The sequence below is a fragment of the Oncorhynchus kisutch genome, linkage group LG18 (assembly GCF_002021735.2).
Source record: "Oncorhynchus kisutch isolate 150728-3 linkage group LG18, Okis_V2, whole genome shotgun sequence".
Taxonomy (NCBI): Eukaryota; Metazoa; Chordata; class Actinopteri; order Salmoniformes; family Salmonidae; genus Oncorhynchus; species Oncorhynchus kisutch.
In genome coordinates, this window is record NC_034191.2 from 63906721 (window position 1) to 63930199 (window position 23479).

The 23479-nt window shown below is 41.0% G+C and overlaps 1 protein-coding gene across 1 annotated transcript in view; it reads left to right on the forward strand.

Annotated features, from left to right (window-relative positions):
- Nucleotides 1-23479, forward strand: part of dok6 (docking protein 6) — an 84176-nt gene extending 60697 nt beyond the window's left edge. The window contains 1 exon segment of the mRNA XM_031796468.1: nucleotides 23215-23479. Coding sequence (XP_031652328.1) covers nucleotides 23215-23366 — 152 coding nt within the window. The 3' untranslated portion in view covers nucleotides 23367-23479.

Sequence of the window (23479 nt, forward strand, 5' to 3'; positions counted from 1 at the left end):
GCAGTGCAAACTGTATGAATATAAACCATACAGTTATTTGAACCATTTCAGTAATGGTGAGATACAGAGAGAAACTGCAGGTGTTTTTATCTCAATATCAAATCATTTCTAGGTAATATTATAGTAACTTACTGTGATTGTTTTTGATTAAAATGGTTGACAAGAAACAAAAACCGCTTCTTAGCAAAGAGCAATTTCTCAAGCAAGAATTTTGTTAGGGTGTCTGGGAGGGGTTTGATTGGGGAGGGTAAAATGGAAATCTAGCTGTTATTGGCAGAGAGCAGTGGCTTTCTTTCTTAATTGGTATATTAAGTAAGTTACCGCCTCGGGATGTTACCATCCCACCAAAACAGGCAGAAATTTCAGGTAGTCTTTTCAAACAGCTTTTACACTGAAATGAATTTGACATCATTTTTTGATTTTCACAGTATTATTCCAGCCTCATAGTGTGAAAATACATATAACACACAGGCACATTTTGTTTTTGAATGCACTAGACCTTTAATAAACCTTGACAGGCAGATCGGTTTTAAGTACTCATGTCAAAAACGGCAGGTTGAGGAGTAATACTATATATTCACATAAATGAAGAACACTACATGAATTGGAATTTGACATTTGAAGATAGTACACTCTTAGAAAAAAGGGTTATATCTACAACCTAAAAGGGTTGTTTGCCTGTCCCCATAGAATATCCCTTTGAGAATCAGTTTTTTGTTCCAGGTCGAACCCTTTTGAGGTCCATGTAGAACCCTTTCCACAAAGGGTACTATATGGAACCCAAAAGTGTTCTAGATTGAACCCAAAAGAGTTCTCCTATGGGGACAGCTGAATAACCCTTTTGGAACCCTTTTTTCTATGAGTGTACATTTCCCTCAGTATGCCATGTGTTGGTGACATACAGTGCCTTCAGAAAGTATTCACACCCCTTTAAAATTTTTTTTTTTAAATCATATTTACAGTACCAGTCAAAAGTTTGGACACACCTACTCATTCCAGGGTTTAGCTTTATTTTTACTATTTTCTACATTGTAGGATAATAGTGAAGACATCAAAACTATAAAATAACACATATGCAATCACGTAGTAACCAAAAAAGTGTTAAAATATATATATTATTATAACGTTTCAGGTAAGACCCAAATGCCTTCTGTGTTAAAGTAACAATGTTTATTACAGCAACAGGGGCAGATAAACGACAGGTCAAGGCAGGCAGGGGTCGATAATCCAGAGGGGGGGGGGGGCAAAGGTACAGGATGGCAGGCAGGCTCAGGGTCATGAGCAGGCAGAGTGGTCAGGCAGGCAGGCACAGAGTCCGGACAGGCAAGGGTCAAAACCAGGAGGGCAAGAAAAGAGAGAATAGGGAAAAGCAGGAGTTGAGAAAAATGCTGCTTGACTTGACAAACAAGACGAACTGGCAACAGACAAACAGAGAACACATGTATAAATACACAGGGGATAACTGGGAAGATGGGCGACACCTGGAGGGGGGTGTAGACAATCACAAGGACAGGTGAAACAGAAGAGGGCGTGACAATTATTTAGATTAGAGATTCTTAAAATTAGCCACCCTTTGCCTTGATGACGGCTTTGCACACTCTTGGCCTTCTCTCAACCAGCTTCATGAGATAGTCACCTGGAATGCATTTCAATTAACAGGTGTGCAGAAGTATACAGAAGATAGCCCTATTTGGTAAGTCCATTTTATGAACAGCTCAAATAAGTAAAGAGAAATGACAGTCCATCATTACTTTATGACATGAAGGTCAATCAATCTGGAAAATTTGAAGAACTTTGAAAGTTTCTTCAATTGCAGTAGCAAAAACCCATCAACCGCTATGATGAAACTGGCTCTCATGAGGACCGCCACAGGACATGAAGACCTAGAGTTACCTCTGATACAGAGAATGAGTTCATTAAAGTTACTATTCTCAGAAATTTCAGGCCAAATAAATGCTTCACAGACTTCAAGTCACAGACACATCTCAACATCAACTGTTCAGAGGAGACTGCGTGAATCAGGCCTTCATTGTCAAATTGCTGCAAAGAAACCACTACTAAAGGACTCCAATAATAATAAGAAACTTGCCAAGAAACACAAGAAATGGACATTAAACTGGTGGAAATCTGTCGTTTGGTCTGATGAGTCCAAATTAGAGATTTTTGGTCTTTGTGAGATGCAGAGTAGGTGAACGGATGATCTCTGCATGTGTAGTTCCCACCGTGAAGCATGGAGGAGGAGGTGTGATGGTGTGGGGATGCTTTGCTGGTGACACTTGGTCCTTTATTTAGAATTCAAGGAACACACTTAACCGTCATGGCTACCACAACATTCTGCAGTGATATGCCATCCCATCTGGCTTGTGCTTAGTGTTTTTCAACAGGACAATGACCCACCACACGTCCAGGCTTTGTAAGGGCTATTTGACCAAGAAGGAAAGTGATGGAGTGCTGCATCAGATGACCTGGCCCCCACAATCACCCGACCTCAACCCAACTGAGATGGTTTGGGATGAGTTAGACCGCAGAGTGAAGGAAAAGCAACCAACATGTGCTCAGCATATGTGGTAACTCCTTCATGACTGCTGGAAAAGCATTCCTCATGAAGCTGGTTGAGAGAATGCCAAGAGTGTGCAAAGCTGTCATCAAGGCAAAGGGTGGCTATTTGAAGAATCTAAATCTAAAATATATTTTGATTTGTGTAACACTTTTTTAGTTACTCGATTATTCCATATGTGTTATTTCACAGTTTTGATGTATTCACTATTATTCTATAATGTAGAAAATTGTCAAAATAAAGAAAAACCCTTGAATGAGTTGGTGGGCCCAAACTTTTGAATGGTACTATACATTTACAACAACAAAAAATATATGGGGATATAATATAATAAGTTGCTCTGTGTGCAATAACATTGGTTAAGATGTTTTTTGAACATCTATCCCATCTCTGTGCCACACACAATTATAGAGAAGTGAATTTCAAGCACAGATTCAACCACAAAGACCAGGGAGGTTGTCCAATGCCTCGCAAAGAAAGGCAGCTATTTGTAGATGGGTGGCGGAAAAACAGACACTAAATAGCCCTTTGAGCATGGTGAAGTTATCAATTACACTTTGGATGGTGTATCAATACACCCAGTCACTACAAAGATACAGACGTCCTCCCATTTGCCAGAGAGGAAGGAAACTGCTCAGGGGTTTCACCGTGAGACGAATGGTGATTTTAAAACAATTACAGAGTTTGGCTGTGATAGGAGAAAACTGAGGATGGATCGACAACATCCTAGTTACTCCACAATACTAACCTAAATGACAGAGTGAAAAGAAGGAAGCCTATACAGATAACACATATTTCAAAACATGCATCATGTTTGCAATAAGGCACTGAAGTAAGACTGCAGAAACTGTGGCAAACAAATACAATTTTGGTCCTGAATACAGAGCGCTATGTTTGGGGAAAATCCAACACAACACATCACTGAGTACCAGTCTTCATATTTTCAAAAAGGGTGGTAGCTGCATCATGCTATGGGTATGCTTGTCATTGGCAAAGAATAGGTCGTTTTTTAAAATAAAGGTATAGAGATATGCACAGGCAAAATCATAAAGGAAAATCTGGTTCAGTCTGCTTTCCAACACACACTGGGAGACAAATTCACCTTTCAGCAGGACAATAACCTAAAACACAAGGCCAAATATACGCTGTTAGAGGTGTCACTACAGACAACCTGGTTCGAATCCAGACTATCACACCCAGCCGTGATTGGGAGTCCCATAGGGTGGCGCACAATTGGCCCAGCGTCGTCTGAGTTTGGCCTGTGTAGGCTGTCATTGTAAATAAGAATTTGTTCTTAACTAACTTGCCTAGTTAAATATAAAATCAATTAGCAGCTTGAAGAATAATGTGCAAATATTATACAATCCAGGTATGCAAAGCTCTTAAAGACCCCAAGCCAACTCCTCATTTGGCTGCCTTTCCTTCCAGTTCTCTGCTGCCAATGACTGGAATGAATTGCAAAAATCATATTTTATATCTCCCTCACTAATGTTAAGCATCAGCTGTCAGAGCTGCTTACCGATCATTGCACCTGTACACAGCTTATCTGTAAATAGCTCACCCAACTATCTCATCCCCATATTGTTATCTCAACTTGCACATTCATCTTCTGCAAATCTATCACTCTAGTGTTTAATTGCTAAATTGTAATTATTTTGCCACTATGGCCTATTTATTGCCTTATCGCCCTCATCTTACTACATTTGCACACACTTGTCATGTCTTTGGCATCATTAAACTGAAGACTGTTAGTTTATCAAATAAATTCTCTGTAATTATTATTACGTGATTAACTAATCAGGTAAATGTAATTAACTAGGAAGTCAGGACACCAAGGAAAATGCTCAGATTACAAAGTTATAATTTTATAACTTTAATATAACTTAATATAACTTTAAGATATTTTAATATCTGATCAATTAGTCTTCTAATTAATGAGTTATTCTTTACCTTACATTAGTCTCATTCCAAAAGTCTGCACGAACCCAGTCTTCACTATGAGTCATCCATACCTCAATTGTCTCAATCATTTATTCATTAGCTAACTAAATAATCACAGAAATGCACACACATACAAACAAACAAAGTAGATATGGTTACAAGGAAATGATAGGGGATGTGCCCTAGTGGGCTAAACCGGCATGGCGGCTTGGTAGACAAAGGGACTGAGAAGGGCGCGAAAGACAAAAGAGTCACTACACAGTTGATAATTATAACAATTTAAATGCTACTCCTTTGCACATGAACGCTCACTCATTCGGGAATAATTGCAATCAGGATGTATATTTACGCTCAGTGTGTCGTCGTGATCTCTGTTGGAAAGTTAGTTTCTGTTGTAGAGTTTTTCCGCCCTCTCTCTCTCTCTTCCGTGGTTAGAATGGATAGTTCAGAGTCCCATTCAGAAATGTTGTTATAGATAGATGTTTCGGCGGTTGTCCTCGCATTCATGGGTACTTAATTTCTAGCTGCAGACTAGTAATTAGTATCAAAGATTTGCTCTTATTCTGTCTGTATCGATAGTCTCAGAGTTTCAACAACCATTACAACCTTAGCTTATACTCAGGTTTATGGTCTCTACTCAAACGTTAGCCCTCTCGATAATCGAGGTAAGCTGGTCTGAAGGGAATTCCTCCCGAATGGGGGTTATATTCGTAACAGTAGAAAGAGGCTGTCCCGTGACGCCAGATCTGTACTCAGTCTGTGCTCATGGGGCGGGCCAATGATTTAGTTACACTCCAAAGGGAATTGGAGTTTCCTTCATTAAACCGTTTAAAATCACATTACATAATTTCACAAATAGTGTCATCTTTACTCATTCATTTTATACAACAATTAGATGCAAGCCTCACAACTGAGACTCTTGTATAAACAGAGTTATGGTAATGTGACTGTATTGTCTTTCCTGAAGTCCACAAATTGTACAAAACGGACCTGTTCCTATCTGGCTACTTCATCGACCGTTTATACCTTCTCCAGAACATGGATATTGTTCAGTTCTCAAGTTCTGTGATGTGGAAGAAGTTCCTTTGTTCTCTCTATGAAAACTCACTCTCTCTCTTATACTCTGGCCATGAGGAGAGAACTCCTCTAGGAATGTATGACCTGCCTAACAGAGCCTGTTGGTAGGGGGAAGACAGAGAGGTGGTGAGAGAGAGAGGGGGGTGGTGCAGAGAGAGGGGGATGGTACTCGCTATCCCCAAGGAGGGCAACGTCATGACACACTGTATATAGATTTTTCTATTGTGTTATTGACTACGTTTGTTTATCCCTTGTGTAACTGTGTTGTTGTTTTTGTCGCACTGCTTTGCTTTATCTTGGCCAGGTTGCAGTTGTAAATGAGAACTTGTTCTCAACTGGCCTACCTGGTTAAATAAAGGTGAAAATAAAAATTAAATAAAAATCACAGCTGTAATCTCTGCCAAAGGTCACATAACGTTTTAATCCAACTTTGTAACATACAATTTGCAATAAGTCAAGGGTTGTGAATACTTTCTGAAGGCATTGTATGCAAAGAATGTATATCTCAACACCAGACCACTGCAAAATGTTTCATCTTCAATTTTAATAATGTGTTTCCCACCCACTCATTTGCTCTTTCTGTTTCGCTTATGTACTTGACACTTTAAATCAGTAAATATATATATAGAAAAAAACAGACCTTTAGTCAAAGAAGATATCAATCATATTTCCTCTCTTAGATGATTTTAAAGTCTTACTAATAACCATAATACAAAATGACTGGCTTTTTATATTCTTACAAACGCTCCATGTTTAATAGAAGGCCGTTTTTTCCTTTGAGAGAGGAGAATGGTGCTGTTTGTTTCCCACTGAGAGATTGATGATGCATCAAAATAATAAGTGCACTTTAAAGTTTTAAAGGCAAGATAAAAAATCAAGCCCCAACGCCTGTCTGAAACGGTTCAATTACCCCAACTGATATTGGAATGGAAATGCACAAGAATTGCTGGTTTTAGAGATAATTGTTCAGTTATTTCTCTCTATGCTTCTCTCTGTCTGTGTCCCTGCCTCCCTCTACCTCTCTCTCTGTCTATCCCTTTTTCTCTGCCCCCCCACTCACGTAAACACTCTCATTCTCTCTCCCTCTCTGAAACGCATCTTTCAACAGTTATCCGCCTATCCACAGCAGCAGCATTAGCAATTCTAATAGCAGTGTTCTTATTTGATCCTTTCAGAGTGATAAAAGTGGATTTTACTGAAAGGAGGAGAGGAAGTCAGTAAGGACATAGGATTATGATAGGAGAGAGAGTATGGTGATACTACTATCTCTACTGCAACAGGTACAACTTAAATAATGGATCGCCTGCAGCTTATGAATGTGCTGTACATTTGTAATGTCTCATTCAGTACACTGGTAATCTTGTCCCCAGCCCTCTTTCTCTCTCATGCTCTCTCTTGCCTTCTCTCTCGCACGTGTGCTCTCACTTTCTCTGTCTCTCTATGTCTTGCGTGCTCGTACTCTCACTCTCTCTAGCGCGCTCAATTCAATTCAAGGGGCTTTATTGGCATGGGAAAAATATGTTAACATTGCCAAAGCATGTGAAGTAGATAATATACAAAAGTAAAATAAACAATAAAGACGAACAGTAAACATTACACTCACAGAAGTTCCAAAAGAATAAAGACATTACAAATGTCATATTATGTATATATACAGTGTTGTAACGATGAGCAAATGGTTAAAGTACAAAAGGGAAAATAAATAAACATAAATATGGGTTGTATTTACAATGGTGTTTGTTCTTCACTGGTTGCCCTTTTCTTGTGGCAACAGGTCACAAATCTTGCTGCTGTGATGGCAGACTGTGGTATTTCACCCATTAGATATGGGAGTTCATCAAAATTGGGTTTGTTTTCAAATGTTTTGTGGATGTGTGTAATCTGAGGGAAATATGTGTCTCTAATATGGTCAAACATTTGGTAGGAGGTTAGGAAGTGCAGCTTCTTTAAGAGGAGTCTGTGAGAGCCAGAAATCATGCTTGTTTGTAGGTGACCAAATAGTTATTTTCCACCATAATTTGCAAATAAATTCATTAAAAATCCTACAATGTGATTTTCTTGAATTTGTTTAATCATTTTGTCTGACATAGTTGAAGTGTACCTATGATGCAAATTACAGGCCTCTCTCATCTTTTTAAGTGGGAGAACTTGCACAATTGGTGGCTGACTAAATACTTTTTTGCCCCACTGTATATATTGAAGAGGGTGGGGCTTAAGCTGCATCCCTGTCTCACCCCAGGGCCCTGTGGGAATAAATGTGTATGTGTTTTGCCTATTTTATCTGCACACTTGTTGTTTGTGTACATGGATTTTAAAATGTCATATGTTTTTCCCCCAACACCACTTTCCATCAATTTGTATAGCAGACCCTCATGCAAAATTGAGTCGAAGGCTTTTTATTTTAAATCAACAAGGCATGAGAAGACTTTGCCTTTGTTTTGGTTTGTTTGTTTGTCAATTAGGGTGTGCAGGGTGAATACATGGTCTGTCGTATGATAATTTGGTAAAAAGCCAATTTGACATTTAGGTCACCACAGACTAGTACATGTCCCTGGGCCTGGAAATTGTTGAACTCCCCTTCTAAGATGGAGAAGCTGTCATCGTTAAAGTATGGGGGTTCTATTGGGGGTATATAGGTTGCACACATGAGGACATCTTTCTCTGTTGAGATAATTTCCTTATTCATTTCTAGACAGATGTAAAATGTTCCTGTTTTGACTAATTTAATAGAGTGGGTTAGGTCTGCTCTATACCAAATTAGCACATCGACCTGAGTCTCTTCCCTGTTTCATACCTGGTAGTTTGGTGAATGGGACTACCACCTCTCTGTAGCCTAGAGGGCTACCTAGAGGTCTCCTTTATACCATGTTTCTTGTAGGATGGATATTTCCAATTTCTTTGATGAAGTCTGGGTTCCTGCTCTTTAGGTCAAAAACAGATGACCTCAGACCTTGTTTATTCCAGGATGAGACAGAAAAGGTGTAATCAGAAATCAGAGAAATCAGCCAAGACCTCAGAAACAAAATTGTAGACCTCCACAAGTCTGGTTCATCCTTGGGAGCAATTTCCAAATGCCTGAAGGTACCACGTTCATCCGTACAAACAATACTACGCAAGTATAAACACCATGAGACCACGCAGCCGTGATACCGCTCAGGAAGGAGATGCGTTCTGTCTCTTAGAGATGAACGTACTTTGGTGTGAAAAATGTGATACTTCCGGCGCCGACAGAGATGGCCGCCTCGCTTCGCGTTCCTAGGAAACTATGCAGTATTTCGTTTTTTTAAGTGTTATTTCTTACATTGGTACCCCAGGTAATCTAAGGTTTCATTACAAACAGTCGGGAAGAACTACTGAATATAAGAGCAACGTCAACTCACCATCAGTACGACTAGGAATATGACTTTCGCGAAGCGGATCCTGTGTTCTGCCTTCCACCCAGGACAACTGAATGGATCCCAGCCTGCGACCCAAAACAACGACGTCGTAAAAGAGGCAAACAAAGCAGTCTTCTGGTCAGGCTCCGGAGACGAGCACATCGCGCACCACTCCCTAGCATACTACTCGCCAATGTCCAGTCTCTTGACAACAAGGTTGATGAAATCCGAGCAAGGGTAGCATTCCAGAGAGACATCAGAGACTTAACGTTCTTTGCTTCACGGAAACATGGCTCACTCGAGAGACGCTAACGGAATCGGTGCAGCCATCTGGTTTCTTCACGCATCGCGCCGACAGAAACAAACAACTTTCTGGTAAGAAGAGGGGTGGGGGCTTATGCCTTATGATTAATGAGACGTGGTGTGATCACAACAACATACAGGAACTCAAGTCCTTCTGTTCACCTGACTTAGAATTCCTCACAATCAAATGTCGACCGCATTATCTACCAAGGGAATTCTCTTCAATTATAATCACAGCCGTATATATTCCCCCCCAAGCAGACACATCGATGGCCCTGAACAAACTTTATTTGACTCTTTGCAAACTGGAAACCACATATCCTGAGGCTGCATTCATTGTATTTGGGGATTTTAACAAGGCTAATCTGAAAACAAGACTCCCTAAATTGTATCAGCATATCGATTGCGCAACCAGGGCTGGTAAAACCTTGGATCATTGGTATTCTTACTTCCGCGACGCATATAAGGCCCTCCCCCGCACTCCTTTCAGAAAAGCTGCCCACGACTCCATTTTGTTGCTCCCTGCCTACAGACAGAAACTAAAACAAGAAGCTCCCGCACTCAGGTCTATTCAACGCTGATCCGACCAATCTGATTCCACGCTTCAAGACTGCTTCGATCACGTGGACTGGGATATGTTCCGCATTGCTTCCAACAACAACATTGACGAATACGCTGATTCGGTGAGCGAGTTCATTAGAAAGTGCATTGACGATGTCGTTCCCATAGCAACGATTAAAACATTCCCAAACCAGAAACCGTGGATTGATGGCAGCATTCGCGTGAAACTGAAAGCGCAAACCACTGCTTTTAACCAGGGCAAGGTGACTGGAAACATGACCTAATACAAACAGTGTAGCTATTCCCTCTGCAAGGCAATCAAACAAGCTAAGCGTCAGTATAGAAACAAAGTAGAGTCACAATTCAACGGCTCAGACACAAGAGGTATGTGGTAGGGTCTACAGTCAATCACGGATTACAAAAAGAAAACCAGCCCTGTCACAGACCAGGATGTCTTGCTCCCAGGCAGACTAAATAACTTTTTTGCCTGCTTTGAAGACAATACAGTGCCACTGACATGGCCCGCAACCAAAACCTGCGGACTCTCCTTCACTGCAGCCGACGTGAGTAAAACATTTAAACGTGTTATCCTTTGCAAGGCTGCAGGCCCAGACGGCATCCCCAGCCTCGTCCTCAGAGCATGCGCAGACCAGCTGGCTGGTGGTGTTTACGGACATATTCAATCAATCCTTATCCCAGTCTGCTGTTCCCACATGCTTCAAGAGGGCCACCATTGTCCCTGTTCCCAAGAAAGCTAAAGTAACTGAGCTAAACGACTACTGCCCCGTAGCACTCACTTCCGTCATCATGAAGTGCTTTGAGAGACTAGTCAAGGACCATATCACCTCCACACTACCTGACACCCTAGACCCACTCCAATTTGCTTACCGCCCAAATAGGTCCACAGACGACGCAATCTCAACCACACTGCACACTGCCCTAACCCATCTGGACAAGAGGAATACCTATGTGAGAATGCTGTTCATAGACTACAGCTCAGCATTTAACACCACAGTACCCTCCAAACTCGTCATCAAGCTCGAGACCCTGGGTCTCGACCCCGCCCTGTGCAACTGGGTACTGGACTTCCTGACGGGCCAGGTGGTGAGGGTAGGTAACAACATCTCAACCCCGCTGATCCTCAACACTGGGGCCCCACAAGGGTGCGTTCTGAGCCCTCTCCTGTACTCCCTGTTCACCCACGACTGCGTGGCCATGCACGCCTCCAACTCAATCATCAAGTTTGCGGACGACACTACAGTGGTAGGCTTGATTACCAACAACGACGAGACGGCCTACAGGGAGGAGGTGAGGGCCCTCGGAGTGTGGTGTCAGGAAAATAACCTCACACTCAACGTCAACAAAACAAAGGAGATGATTGTGGACTTCAGGAAACAGCAGAGGGAGCACCCCCCTATCCACATCGATGGGACAGTAGTGGAGAGGGTAGTAAGTTTTAAGTTCCTCGACGAACACATCACGGACAAACTGAATTGGTCCACCCACACCGACAGTGTCGTGAAGAAGGTGCAGCAGCTCCTCTTCAACCTCAGGAGGCTGAAGAAATTTGGCTTGTCACCAAAAGCATTCACTAACTTCGAGAGCATCCTGTCGGGCTGTATCACCACCTGGTACGGCAAATGCTCCGCCCACAACCGTAAGGCTCTCCAGAGGGTAGTGAGGTCTGCACAACGCATCACCGGGGGCAAACTACCTGCCCTCCAGGACACCTACACCACCCGATGTCACAGGAAGGCCATAAAGATCATCAAGGACAACAACCACCCGAGCCACTGCCTGTTCACCCCGCTATCATTCAGAAGGCGAGGTCAGTACAGGTGCATCAAAGCAGGGACCGAGAGACTGAAAAACAGCTTCTATCTCAAGGCCATCAGACTGTTAAACAGCCACCACTAACATTGAGTGGCTGCTGCCAACACACTGACTCAACTCCATCCACTTTAATAATGGGAATTGATGGAAATTGATGTAAGCCACTTTAAACAATGCTACTTAATATAATGTTTACATACCCTACATTACTCATCTCATATGAATATGTATATACTGTACTCTATATCATCTACTGCATCTTTATGTAATACATGTTTCACTAGCCACCTTAAACTATGCCACTTTGTTTACATACCTTACATTACTCATCTCATATGTATATACTGTATTCGATACCATCGACTGCATCTTGCCTATGCCGTTCTGTACCATCACTCGTTCTGTACCATCACTCATTCATGTACATATTCTTTATCCCTTTACACTTGTGTGTATAAGGTAGTAGTTTTGGAATTGTTAGGTTAGATTACTCGTTGATTATTACTGCATTGTCGGAACTAGAAGCACAAGCATTTCGCTACACTCGCATTAACATCTGCTAACCATGTGTATGTGACGAATACATTTGATTTGATTTTTGATTTGATTTGAAAATGCAAATCAATCCCAGAATAACAGCAAAGGACCTTGTGAAGATGCTGGAGGAAACAGGTACAAAAGTGTCTATATCCACAGTAAAACAAGTCCTATATCGACATAACCTGAATTGCCACTCAGCAAGGAAGAAGCCACTGCTCCAAAACCGATATAAAAAAGCCAGACTAAGATTTGCAACTGCACATGGGGACAAAGATCATACTTTTTGAAGAAATGTCCTCTGGTCTGATGAAACAAAAATAGAACTGTTTGGCCATAATGACCATCGTTATGTTTGGAGGAAAAAGGGGGAGGCTTGCAAGCCGAAGAACACCATCCCAACCGTGAAGCACGGGAGTGGCAGCATCATGTTGTGTGGGTGCTATGCTGCAGGAGAGACTGGTGCACTTCACAAAATAGGTGGCATCATGAGGCAGGAAAATTATGTGGATACAGTGAGGGAAAAAAGTATTTGATCCCCTGCTGATTTTGTATGTTTGCCCACTGACAAAGAAATTATCCGTCTATAATTTTAATGGTAGGTTTATTTGAGCAGTGAGAGACAGAATAACAACAACAAAATCCAGAAAAACGCATGTCAAAAAAGTTATAAATGGATTTGCATTTTAATAAGGGAAATAAGTATTTGACCTCCTCTCAATCAGAACGATTTCTGGCTCCCAGGTGTCTTTTATACAGGTAACGAGCTGAGATTAGGAGCACACTCTTAAAGGGAGTGCTCCTAATCTCAGTTTGTTACCTGTAAAAGACACCTGTCCACAGAAGCAATCAATCAATCAGATTCCAAACTCTCCACCATGGCCAAGACCAAAGAGCTCTCCAAGGATGTCAGGGACAAGATTGTAGACCTACACAAGGCTGGAATGGGCTACAAGACCATCGCCAAGCAGCTTGGTGAGAAGGTGACAACAGTTGGTGCGATTATTCGCAAATGGAAGAAACACAAAAGAACTGTCAATCTCCCTCGGCCTGGGGCTCCATGGAAGATCTCACCTTGTGGAGTTGCAATGATCATGAGAACGGTGAGGAATCAGCACAGAACTACATGGGAGGATCTTGTCAATGATCTCAAGGCAGGTGGGACCATAGTCAGCAAGAAAACAAGGAAGGACTAAAATCGTCCAGCGCCCGCAAGGTCCCCCTGCTCAAGAAAGCACATATACATGCTCGTCTGAAGTTTGCCAATGAACATCTGAATTATTCAGAAGACAACTGGGTGAAAGTGTTGTGGTCAGATGAGACCAAAATTGAGCTCTTTGGCATCAACTCAACTCGCCGTGTTTGGCGGAGGAGGAATGCTGCCTATGACCCCAAGAACACCATCCCCACCGTCAAACATGGAGGTGGAAACATTATGCTTTGGGGGTGTTTTTCTGCTAAGGGGCACAGGACAACTTCACCGCATCAAAGGGACGATGGATGGGGCCATGTACCGTCAAATCTTGGGTGAGAACCTCCTTCCCTCAGCCAGGGCATTGAAAATGGGTTGTGGATGGGTATTCCAGCATGACAATGACCCAAAATACACGGCCAAGGCAACAAAGGAGTGGCTCAAGAGGAAGCACATTAAGGTCCTGGAGTGGCCTAGCCAGTCTCCAGACCTTAATCCCATAGAAGATCTGTGGAGGGAGTTGAAGGTTTGAGTTGCAAAACGTCAGCCTCGAAACCTTAATGACTTGGAGAAGATCTGCAAAGAGGACTGAGACAAAATCCCTCCTGAGATGTGTGCAAACCTGGTGGCCAACTACAAGAAACATCTGATCTCTGTGATTGCCAACAAGGGTTTTGCCACCAAGTACTAAGTCATGTTTTGCAGAGGGGTCAAATAATTATTTCCCTAACTAAAATGCAAATCAATTTATAACATTTTTGACATGCGTTTTTCTGGATTTTTTTCCCTCACTGTATATTGAAGCAACATTTCAAGACATCAGTCAGGAAGTTAAAGCTTGGTGTCAAATGGGTCTTCTAAATGGACAACGACCCCAAGCAAACTTCCAAAGTTGTGGCTTAAGGACAACAAAGTCAAGGTATTGGAGTGGCCATCACAAAACCCTGACCTCAATCCTATAGAAAATTTGTGGGCAGATCTGAAAAAGCATGTGCGAGCAAGGAGGCCTACAAACCTGACTTAGTTACACCAGCTCTGTCAGGAGGAATGGGCCAAAATTCACCCAACTTATTGTGGGAACCTTGTGGAATGCTACCCGAAACGTTTGACCCCAAGTTAAATAATTTAAAGGCAATGCTACCAAATACTAATTGAGTGTATGTAAACTTCTGAACCACTGGGAATGTGATGAAAGAAACAAAAGCTGAAATAAATTTCACATTCTTAAAATAAAGTAGTGTTCCTAACTGACCTAAGACGGGAAATTTGTACTAGGATTAAATGTTGAGAATTGTGAAAAACGGAGTTTAAATGTATTTGGCTTAGGTGTATGTAAACTTCCGACTTCAAATGTAGACGGCTATGAATAATGAAGATGTGAACTCTCTTGGTAGATATTGTGGTCTGCAGCTTATGATACGGTACTCTACCTTAGACGAGCAATACCTCGAGATTTCTTTAATATTAGACATCGCGCACCAGCTGTTATTGACAAAAAGACACACACCCCCACCCCTTGTCTTACCAGAGGTAGCATCTCTGTTCTGCCGGTGCATGGAAAATCCTGCTTGCTCTATATTGTCCGTCTCTTCATTCAGCCAGGTCTCGGTGAAACATAAGATGTTACAGTTTTTAATGTCCCGTTGGTAGGATAATCTTAATCGTAGGTCATCAATAATATTGTCCAATGATTGCACGTTAGCAAGAAGAATGGAAGGCATTGGGAGTTTACTTGCTCACCTCCGGATTCTCAGAAGGATCCCCGATCTGCGTCCCCTTTTCTGTCGTCTTTTCTTCACTCAAAAGGCTGGGATCTGGGCCTGTTCCAGTGAAAGCAGGATATCCTTCTTGTCGGACTCGTTAAAGGAAAAAGTTTCTTCCAGTCCGTGGTGAGTAATCGCTTTTCTGCAGTCCAGAAGTTATTTTTGGTCATAAGAGACGGTAGCAGCAACATTATGTACACAATAAGTAAAAAAATAAGTTACACAAAACACACAAAAAATACAAAAGAGCACAATTGTTTGGGAGAATGTAAAATGTCAACCATGTAATTCCGCGCCATTTTCCACTGATGGTCTTTGGTAGTAATAGTCCAAAATCAAGCTTTTAGGTCTAGAATTGTGATTTGAATTGAAGGTTTTGATGTTGAGGTTAGTATTCTGCATAAGTCCTTGCTTAAAAAATGAATGTTTACCTAGATTTATCCAACTCTAATTCTATATTTTTTCTGTATCTCTCTGTTCTCTCGCATGCGCTCTCTCTCGCAAATTCAGATTTCTTTATTGGCATGAAATACAATTTGTAGATATTGCCAAAGCAGTACAGTGGTGCGGCATTTCAGTAAATACTGTGCAATGTGATGAGGATAATGAAATACACTTCATTTTAGTTGTAATAATAACATTTGAATAAATAGTACATACAGGATAATCATGTATACAGGTTCAACACTACTGATGTTGTATTGTGTAATCTTCGGTCAAAACATTTAAATAGATAAAAATAAAATGATAAAAAACAAATAGAAAGAGTATGTCTGATAAATAATAAAGAACATGTACATGGATGATGGTTCCACTATGTATTAACAGTAAGTTATATACAATGTAAATCATTCAGCAAATTAATGTTCATGGGATGTCCCTCAGACTATGGCAATCATATACAGTTGAAGTCAGAGGTTTACATACACCTTAGCCAAATTATCTTCCTGACTGATGTCTTGAGATGTTGCTTCAATATATCCACATAATTTTCCTTCTCATGACGCCATCTATTTTGCGAAGTGCACCAGTCTCTCCTGCAGCAAAGCACTCCCACAACATGATGCTGCCACCCCCGTGCTTCACGGTTGGGATGGTGTTCTCCGGGTTGCAAGCATCCCCCTTTTTCCTCCAAACATAACGATGGTCATTATGGCCAAACAGTTCTATATTTGTTTCATCAGACCAGAGGACATTTCTCCAAAAAAGTACGATCTTTGTCCCCATGTGCAGTTGCAAACCGTAGTCTGGCTTTTTTTATATCGGTTTTGGAGCAGTGGCTTCTTCCTTGCTGAGTGGCCTTTCAGGTTATGTCGATATAGGACTCGTTTTTGTCATGACTTCTACCGAAGGTAACTCCTCTCCTTGTTCGGGCGGCGCTCGGCGGTCGGCGTCGCTGGTTTACTAGCCGCCACCGATTCCTTCTTCCTTTTCTGTTTGTTTTGTCTGTGATTTTTTTCACACCTGGTTTCATTTGCGTTTATTTCTGTGTGTATATAGGGTACCTGTTGCCTGCCTTAGTTCTTGCGGGATTAGACTTGTGTGTATTGCGCTTGATTGTATTTGATGTTTGTTGTTTTCACTATTACGCAGGTGTATGTAAAGTGGCGGAACTGTGTTTGTTCATCCGTGCGTTTCCACGAGTATTCGAGAGCGTAGTTTTTGGATTTTCGTCTGCCATTTTTGTAATGGTGGACTATATTATTAAACATGCTTCTCAGACATCCCTGCTCTCCTGCGCCTGACTCCTACACCTCTCACCGAGACGCACGTTATCACAGTTTTACAGTGGATATAGATACTTTTGTACCTGTTTCCTCCAGCATCTTCACAAGGTCCTTTGCTGTTATTCTGGGATTGATTTGCACTTTTCGAACCAAAGTAAATTCGTCTCTAGGAGACAGAACACATCTCATTCCTGAGTGGTATGACGGCTGCGTGGTCCCATGGTGTTTATACTTGCGTACTATTGTTTGTACAGATGAACGTGGTACCTTCAGGCTTTTGGAAATTGCTCCCAAGGATGAACCAGACTTGTGGAGGTCTACAATTTTTTTTCTGAGGTCTTGGCTGATTTCTTTTGATTTGCCCACGATGTCAAGCAAAGAGGCACTACGTTTGAAGGTAGGCCTTGAAATACATCCACAGGTACACCTCCAATTGACTCAAATGATGTCAGAAGCTTCTAAAGCTATGACATCATTTTCTGGAATTTCCAAGCTGTTTAAAGGCACAGTCAACTTAGTGTATGTCAACTTCTGACCCACTGGAATTGTGATACAGTGAATTATAAGTGAAGTAATCTGTTTGTAAACAATTGTTGGAAAAATTTACTTGTGTCACACACAAAGTAATTGTCCTCACCGACTTGCCAAAACTATAGTTTGTTAAATAGAAATTTGTGGAGTGGTTGAAAAATGAGTTTTAAATGACTCCAACCTAAGTGCATGTAAACTTCCGACTTCAACTGTACATATGATATTTGCAGTTTCTCCCTCACCCAGAATAATTCCCAGCTTTATGTCATTAGTAAATGCACAGAAGATGGGAATTGATTGAGATATTTTCTTAAAAAGATGATCTTATTTGGGGGTATTTCTCACAGTAGAGGAAATGGTGCATCTCTGTCTCTACCTCCCCTGTCGTGCAGTGACCACATAGACGCTCATCTTTGCGTAGCCATGTCGCTTTGTGTCACCTCCTTTTTTATAGCCAATTGGTGGTCGCTGAGCCTGTATTTGGTTGGGGTCTGTCTCTGTTTTGTAGCTCTGACAGTAGAGATATTCTTACAATTTGTATTCTCTTTTGAGGGCCAAATAGCAATTTAGTTTATTGTGTGTTTTTCTTTTCCCAATTTGTCAAAAAGGTTTTCATTTCTCTAACAGTTTGATTGATTTCTCTGTATGTTTGAATAATAGGGTTGTTTAGTGTTTTTAACAGTTGACATTCACAGTTCAGCTCTTTGGTTTCGAGTATTTTGAATTCTAAGGATGTTTTGGGGCTTAATTTCAAATTATGCCAAAATCTTTATATTTACAATTAAAGTGAATCTTCCGAGTTCCACTTTGTATGCATTATTCGGTACTTTCTTTTGGATATTTAGGACAATTATGCAGAATTCTGTATGTAGATTTTCTATAGAGTTTTTCTCCCAATGCTTACAATCATAATTATAGGTTGGACCCCAAACCTCGCTTCCATATAGTGCAATTAGTAAAATTACACTGTTGAATATTTTGCACCAGATTTGGATAGGAGTATATATTTTTTTGAATTGTATTGTTATGTAGTAAAATGCTTTGCAGGCTTTTTCTTTTAGTGCATTCTCTGCCAGACCAAATCCAACAGAGGCACTGATTTTTATTCACAGGGCATGTTTAACCATGGTATTTCCTCATTTGAGTGTCTACTGCTCTGATTCCTGGCCTTTTTCTGGAAAATCAAGACTTTGGTTTTATGAAAGTTGATGTTGTATTCCCAAAGAATGTTAAGTTGTTCCTGTAGACCTTGTTCTGTTGGTGACAGTAGGACAAGGTAATCTCCTCTCTCTGTGGTTCTCTCTCTCTCTCTCTGTGGCTCTCTCTCTGTGGTTCTCTCTCTCTCTCTGTGGCTCTCTCTCTGTGGCTCTCTCACTCGGTAGCGCTCCATCTCTCTGTGGCTCTGTCTCTCTCTGTGGCTCTCGCTCTTTCTCTCTCTGTGGCTTTCTCTGCCTCTCAGAGCAGAGGAGGTGGGGGGCTGCGGCGGTCCATAGCCTGTGTGTCTACTACAGTCCAGACAGGGGTCTGCGTCCAGAGCTTGGATCTTGACAGGGGTCTTGTCACACACACACACACACACACACACACACACACACACACACACACACACACACACACACACACACACACACACAGCTGTTTAAGGCCCAGCAGATGTTTAGTTCTGTTGTGTTTTCTAACTCTGAGCTGGACTGGAAGACTCCATTTCCAGCCTACATTGTGGTGGGTAGAGAAAAAAATTGTCTTGGCAGAGATAGATGAGAGGGCTGTGGTTGGCTGCACCCCGGCTGTTTCACAAATGTAATACGGAGACAAAAAGAGAAATGTTCCCTTTTTCCCTCGTTACGGTCTCAGTGATTTTCTAAAGTGGTAGAGTGAGCGAATGTTGGAGGATCTGTACTAGGGACATTCTGAATCAGATAATTCTACTTCTGTTTTCTGGAGAATAGATTTTCACCAGTGCAGTATTTTCAAAGTGTATGTGTGACTCACTTCACATGTTCTCTCTGAGACACACTGCTGTGATTGGCTTCACATCACCCACTCACACTGGTCTCTCTCACTATTTGTTTCTCCTTCCTTGTTGCTCACTCGCTCTCAAACTCACTTTTCTAATCTCTCTTTCTTTCGCTCTCTCCATTCTCATACACATGTTCTTTCACATGTAATCAAACAATCCTCCCCTCTCTCCCTCTCTGTCTCTGCCCCTGCTCCCACGCCATGTTATCTGCAGTTTGTCAGCGCTTGCCAAGGTGACTGGAACATGGTTTATGTGGAGGAGTCATTGACAGACACACAGTGTGGTGGCACGGCTAGCCTGGCACCACACCGAAGAGGCAGGGTGGCACAGAGTGGCACAGACCAGTAACCACACACCAATTCCCTCCTGATAGGATCCAGCTACAGCTTACAGACACAGGGGCACACTGGAGGGGGTTCACAACTGGCAAGGAATAAAGCAAGGAATTACTGTCTTTGATATTAAAATGGACATACCTATACCATAGAACATAACCTATCATTTGCAATTCATGAGTTCAGTTTCAATTAATCTCTAACAAAGCTTGCACAGTGTATTGATGTATAATTAGCTTTGCTTGGTCTATTAGATTGGATTAATATAGTTAATAAACAGCCAGAGGTGTTGGAGGTACAGTTGATTGCAGCATATAGTCTAAAGGGTTCTTCTGGACCTCATGAAATATTGATTGATACCCACTTCCTTCCTGGTCAGCAACACCCAATCAGCAGTCCTCTGCACTCTACTGTGTCCTCATCTTACCGCCACACATTTCCAAGACCAGCTGACTCCCATCCATTATTAATGACCGGAGTCTAAGTGAAAAACACCCCCCCAAAGTATCCATTTACACCCATTTCCAAAAATATCTGAAAAAAGGATGTCGGAAGCAAATTGGATAAATAATTTGGATTAAGAAGAGAGGTGTTTTTTTGCAGAGAAACAAGCTAAACGTTTAGCGCTGTGCAGTACAACAAAGCAAACACTGAATTGTTGTTGTGAACATGTGTTTTCAACAGACACTCTCAGATTGTCAAAGCGATATGAGACAAACATCTTCTATGTTTCAGGTTGGGTGAAACAAGACACACTCTTCCAACACCCACAGCATACTACATATAATTAAGTGCCTTCAGAAGTTATTCACCCATCTACACACAATGCCCCATAATTACAAAGTGAAAACATGCTTGTAGACATTTTAGCATATGTATTGATAATGAAATATAGAAATATCCAATTTACATAAGGATTCACACCCCTGAGTCAATACTTTGTAGAAGCACCTTTGGCAGCGATTACAGCGCAGAGTCTTTCTTGGTACGTCTCTAAGAGCGTTTGTTGATCATTGCTAAACAATCATTTTCAGGTTTTGCCATAGATTTTTTAAAAGTAGATTTAAGTCAAAACTGTAACTTATCCACTCAGGAACATTCACTGTCTTCTTGGTAAGCTACTCTAGTGTAGATTTGGCTAAGTGTTTTAGGTTATTGTCCTGTTGAAAGGTTAACTAATCTCCCAGTGTATTGAGGAAATCAGACTGAACCAGGTTATCCTTTAGGATTTTGCCTGTGTTTAGCTCCATTCTGTTTATTTTTTATACTGAAAAACTCCCCAGTCCTTAACGATTACAAGCATACCCATAACATGATACAGCCACTACTATGCTGAAAATATGGAGAGTGGTACTCAGTAATGTGTTGTATTTTATTTGCAGCAAACATAACGCTTTGTATTCAGGACAGAAAGGTAATTGCATTGCCACATTTTTTTTTTTGCAGTATTACTTTAGTGCCTTGTTCCAAACCGGATAATTGTTTTATATATATTTTCTTCTGTACAGTCTTCCTTCTTTTCACTCTGTAATTTAGGTTAGTATTGTAGAGTAACTACAATGCTGTTTTCTCCTATCACGGCCATTGAACTCTAACTGTTTCAAAGTCACCATTGGCCTCATGGTGAAATCCTTGAGCAGTTTCTTTCCTCTCCAGCAACTTAGTTAGGAAGGATGCCTGTATCTTTGTAGTGACAAGGTGCATTGATACACCATCCAAAGTGTAATCAATAACTTCAATATGCTCAAAGGGATGTTGAACGTCTTCTTTTTTCACCCATCTACCAAAAGGTGTCCTTCTTTGCGAGGCATTGGAAAACCTCCCTGGTCTTTGTGGTTGAATCTGTGTTTGAAATTCACTGCTCAACTAAGGGACCTTCCAGGTAATTGTGTGTGTGGGGCATGTAAAACACCGTTATTGCATACAGAGTGAGTGCATGCAACCTATTTTGTGACTTGTTATGCAAATGTTTTAGGGTTGCTATTATTTAGGCTTGCTATATCAAAGGGGTTAATACTTATTGCCTCAAGATATTTCTCATTTTTAATTAATTTGCAAAAATGTAAAATAAAAAACATAGTTCCCCTTTGACATTATGGGGTATAGTGTGTAGGTCAGTTACCAATAAATCTCAATTTAATCTATTTTACATTAAATTAAAACGTTAAATGGGAGTGAATACAATGTACAGTGCGCCTTCAGAAAGAATTTAAAACACAGATTCAACCACAAAGACCAGGGAAGCACCTATTGGTTGATTTTTAAACCAAATGTTGAATATCTCTTTGGGTGTGGTGAAGTTATGAATTACACTTTGGATGGTGTATCAATACACCCAGTCACTACAAGGATACAGGCGTTCTTCCTAATTCAGTTGCCGGAGAGGAAGGAAACCACTCAGGGATTTCACCATGAGTGCCAATGGTGACTCTAAAACAGTTACAGAGTTGAATGATTGTGAAAGGAGAAAACTGAGGATGGAACAGCAACATTGTTGGTGCTCCACAATACTAAACTAATTGACAGAGTGAAAAGAAGGAAGTCTTTAGAGAATAAAAAATATTCCAAAACATGCATCCTGTTTGCAACAAGTCACTAAAGTAATACTGTAAAATGAATTGGCAAAGCAATTAACTTTTTCCCTGAATAGAAAGTGTTATGTTTGGGAAAAATCAATACAACATATTACTGAGTACAACTCTTCATATTTTCAAGCATAGTAGTGGCTGCCTCATGTTATGGGTATGTTTGTAATAGTTAAGGACTGGGGAGTTTTTCAGGATAAAAAATAAACAGAATAGAGCTAAGCACAGGCAAAATCCTAGAGGAAAACCTGATTCCATCTGCTTTCCACCAGACACTGAAAGATGAATTCACCTTTCAGCAGGACAATAATCCAAAACACAAGGCCAAATCTACACCGGAGCTGTTTACCAAGATGACATTGAATGTTCCTGAGTGGCCTAATTACAGTTTTGACTTAAATCAGCTTTAAAATCTATGGCAAGACTTGAAAATGGCTATCTAGCAATGATCAACAACCAACTTGACAGATCTTGAAGAATTTCAAAAATAATTACAAAAGAACGTGCAAATATTATACAACCCAGGCGTGCAAAGCTCTTAGAGACTTACCTAGAAAGACAGCTGTAATCGCTGCCAAAGGTGAATCTAACATGTATTGACTCAGGGTTGTGAATAATTGCATAAATGAGATATTCCTATATTTCATTTTCAATAAATTTGTAAAAATATGTTTTCACTTTGTCATTATGGTGTGTTATGTGTAGATGGGTGAGGCAAAACAATTGATTTAATCCATTTTGAATTAAGGCTGTAACACAACAACATGTGGAATAAAGGGAATGAATCATTTCTGAAGGCACTGAATGACCTAGTATGGACCATAGCCAGAGAAACTATCCTTTCCCTCACCACTGTCTTCTCCTGTTGTTTCCAGGTACGAGCCTGACGATGATCCCCCGAGCACAGACCTTCCCCAGCTTCCTCTCTGAACAGACAGAAGAAGAGCAGTCCTCTCAGCACCAGGAAGAGGCACTTTCCCCCTCCAGTGGCTATGGCTCAAACTGCAACCAGGGGATGCTCCAATGACAAGCACTTACAGGACAAACCTGGACATTCCAACACTTTAGAAGGCTGTAGAAATATGTATAGGAACATGTATAATATGGCATTGTATGTTAATAAATTATGACGAGTGTTAA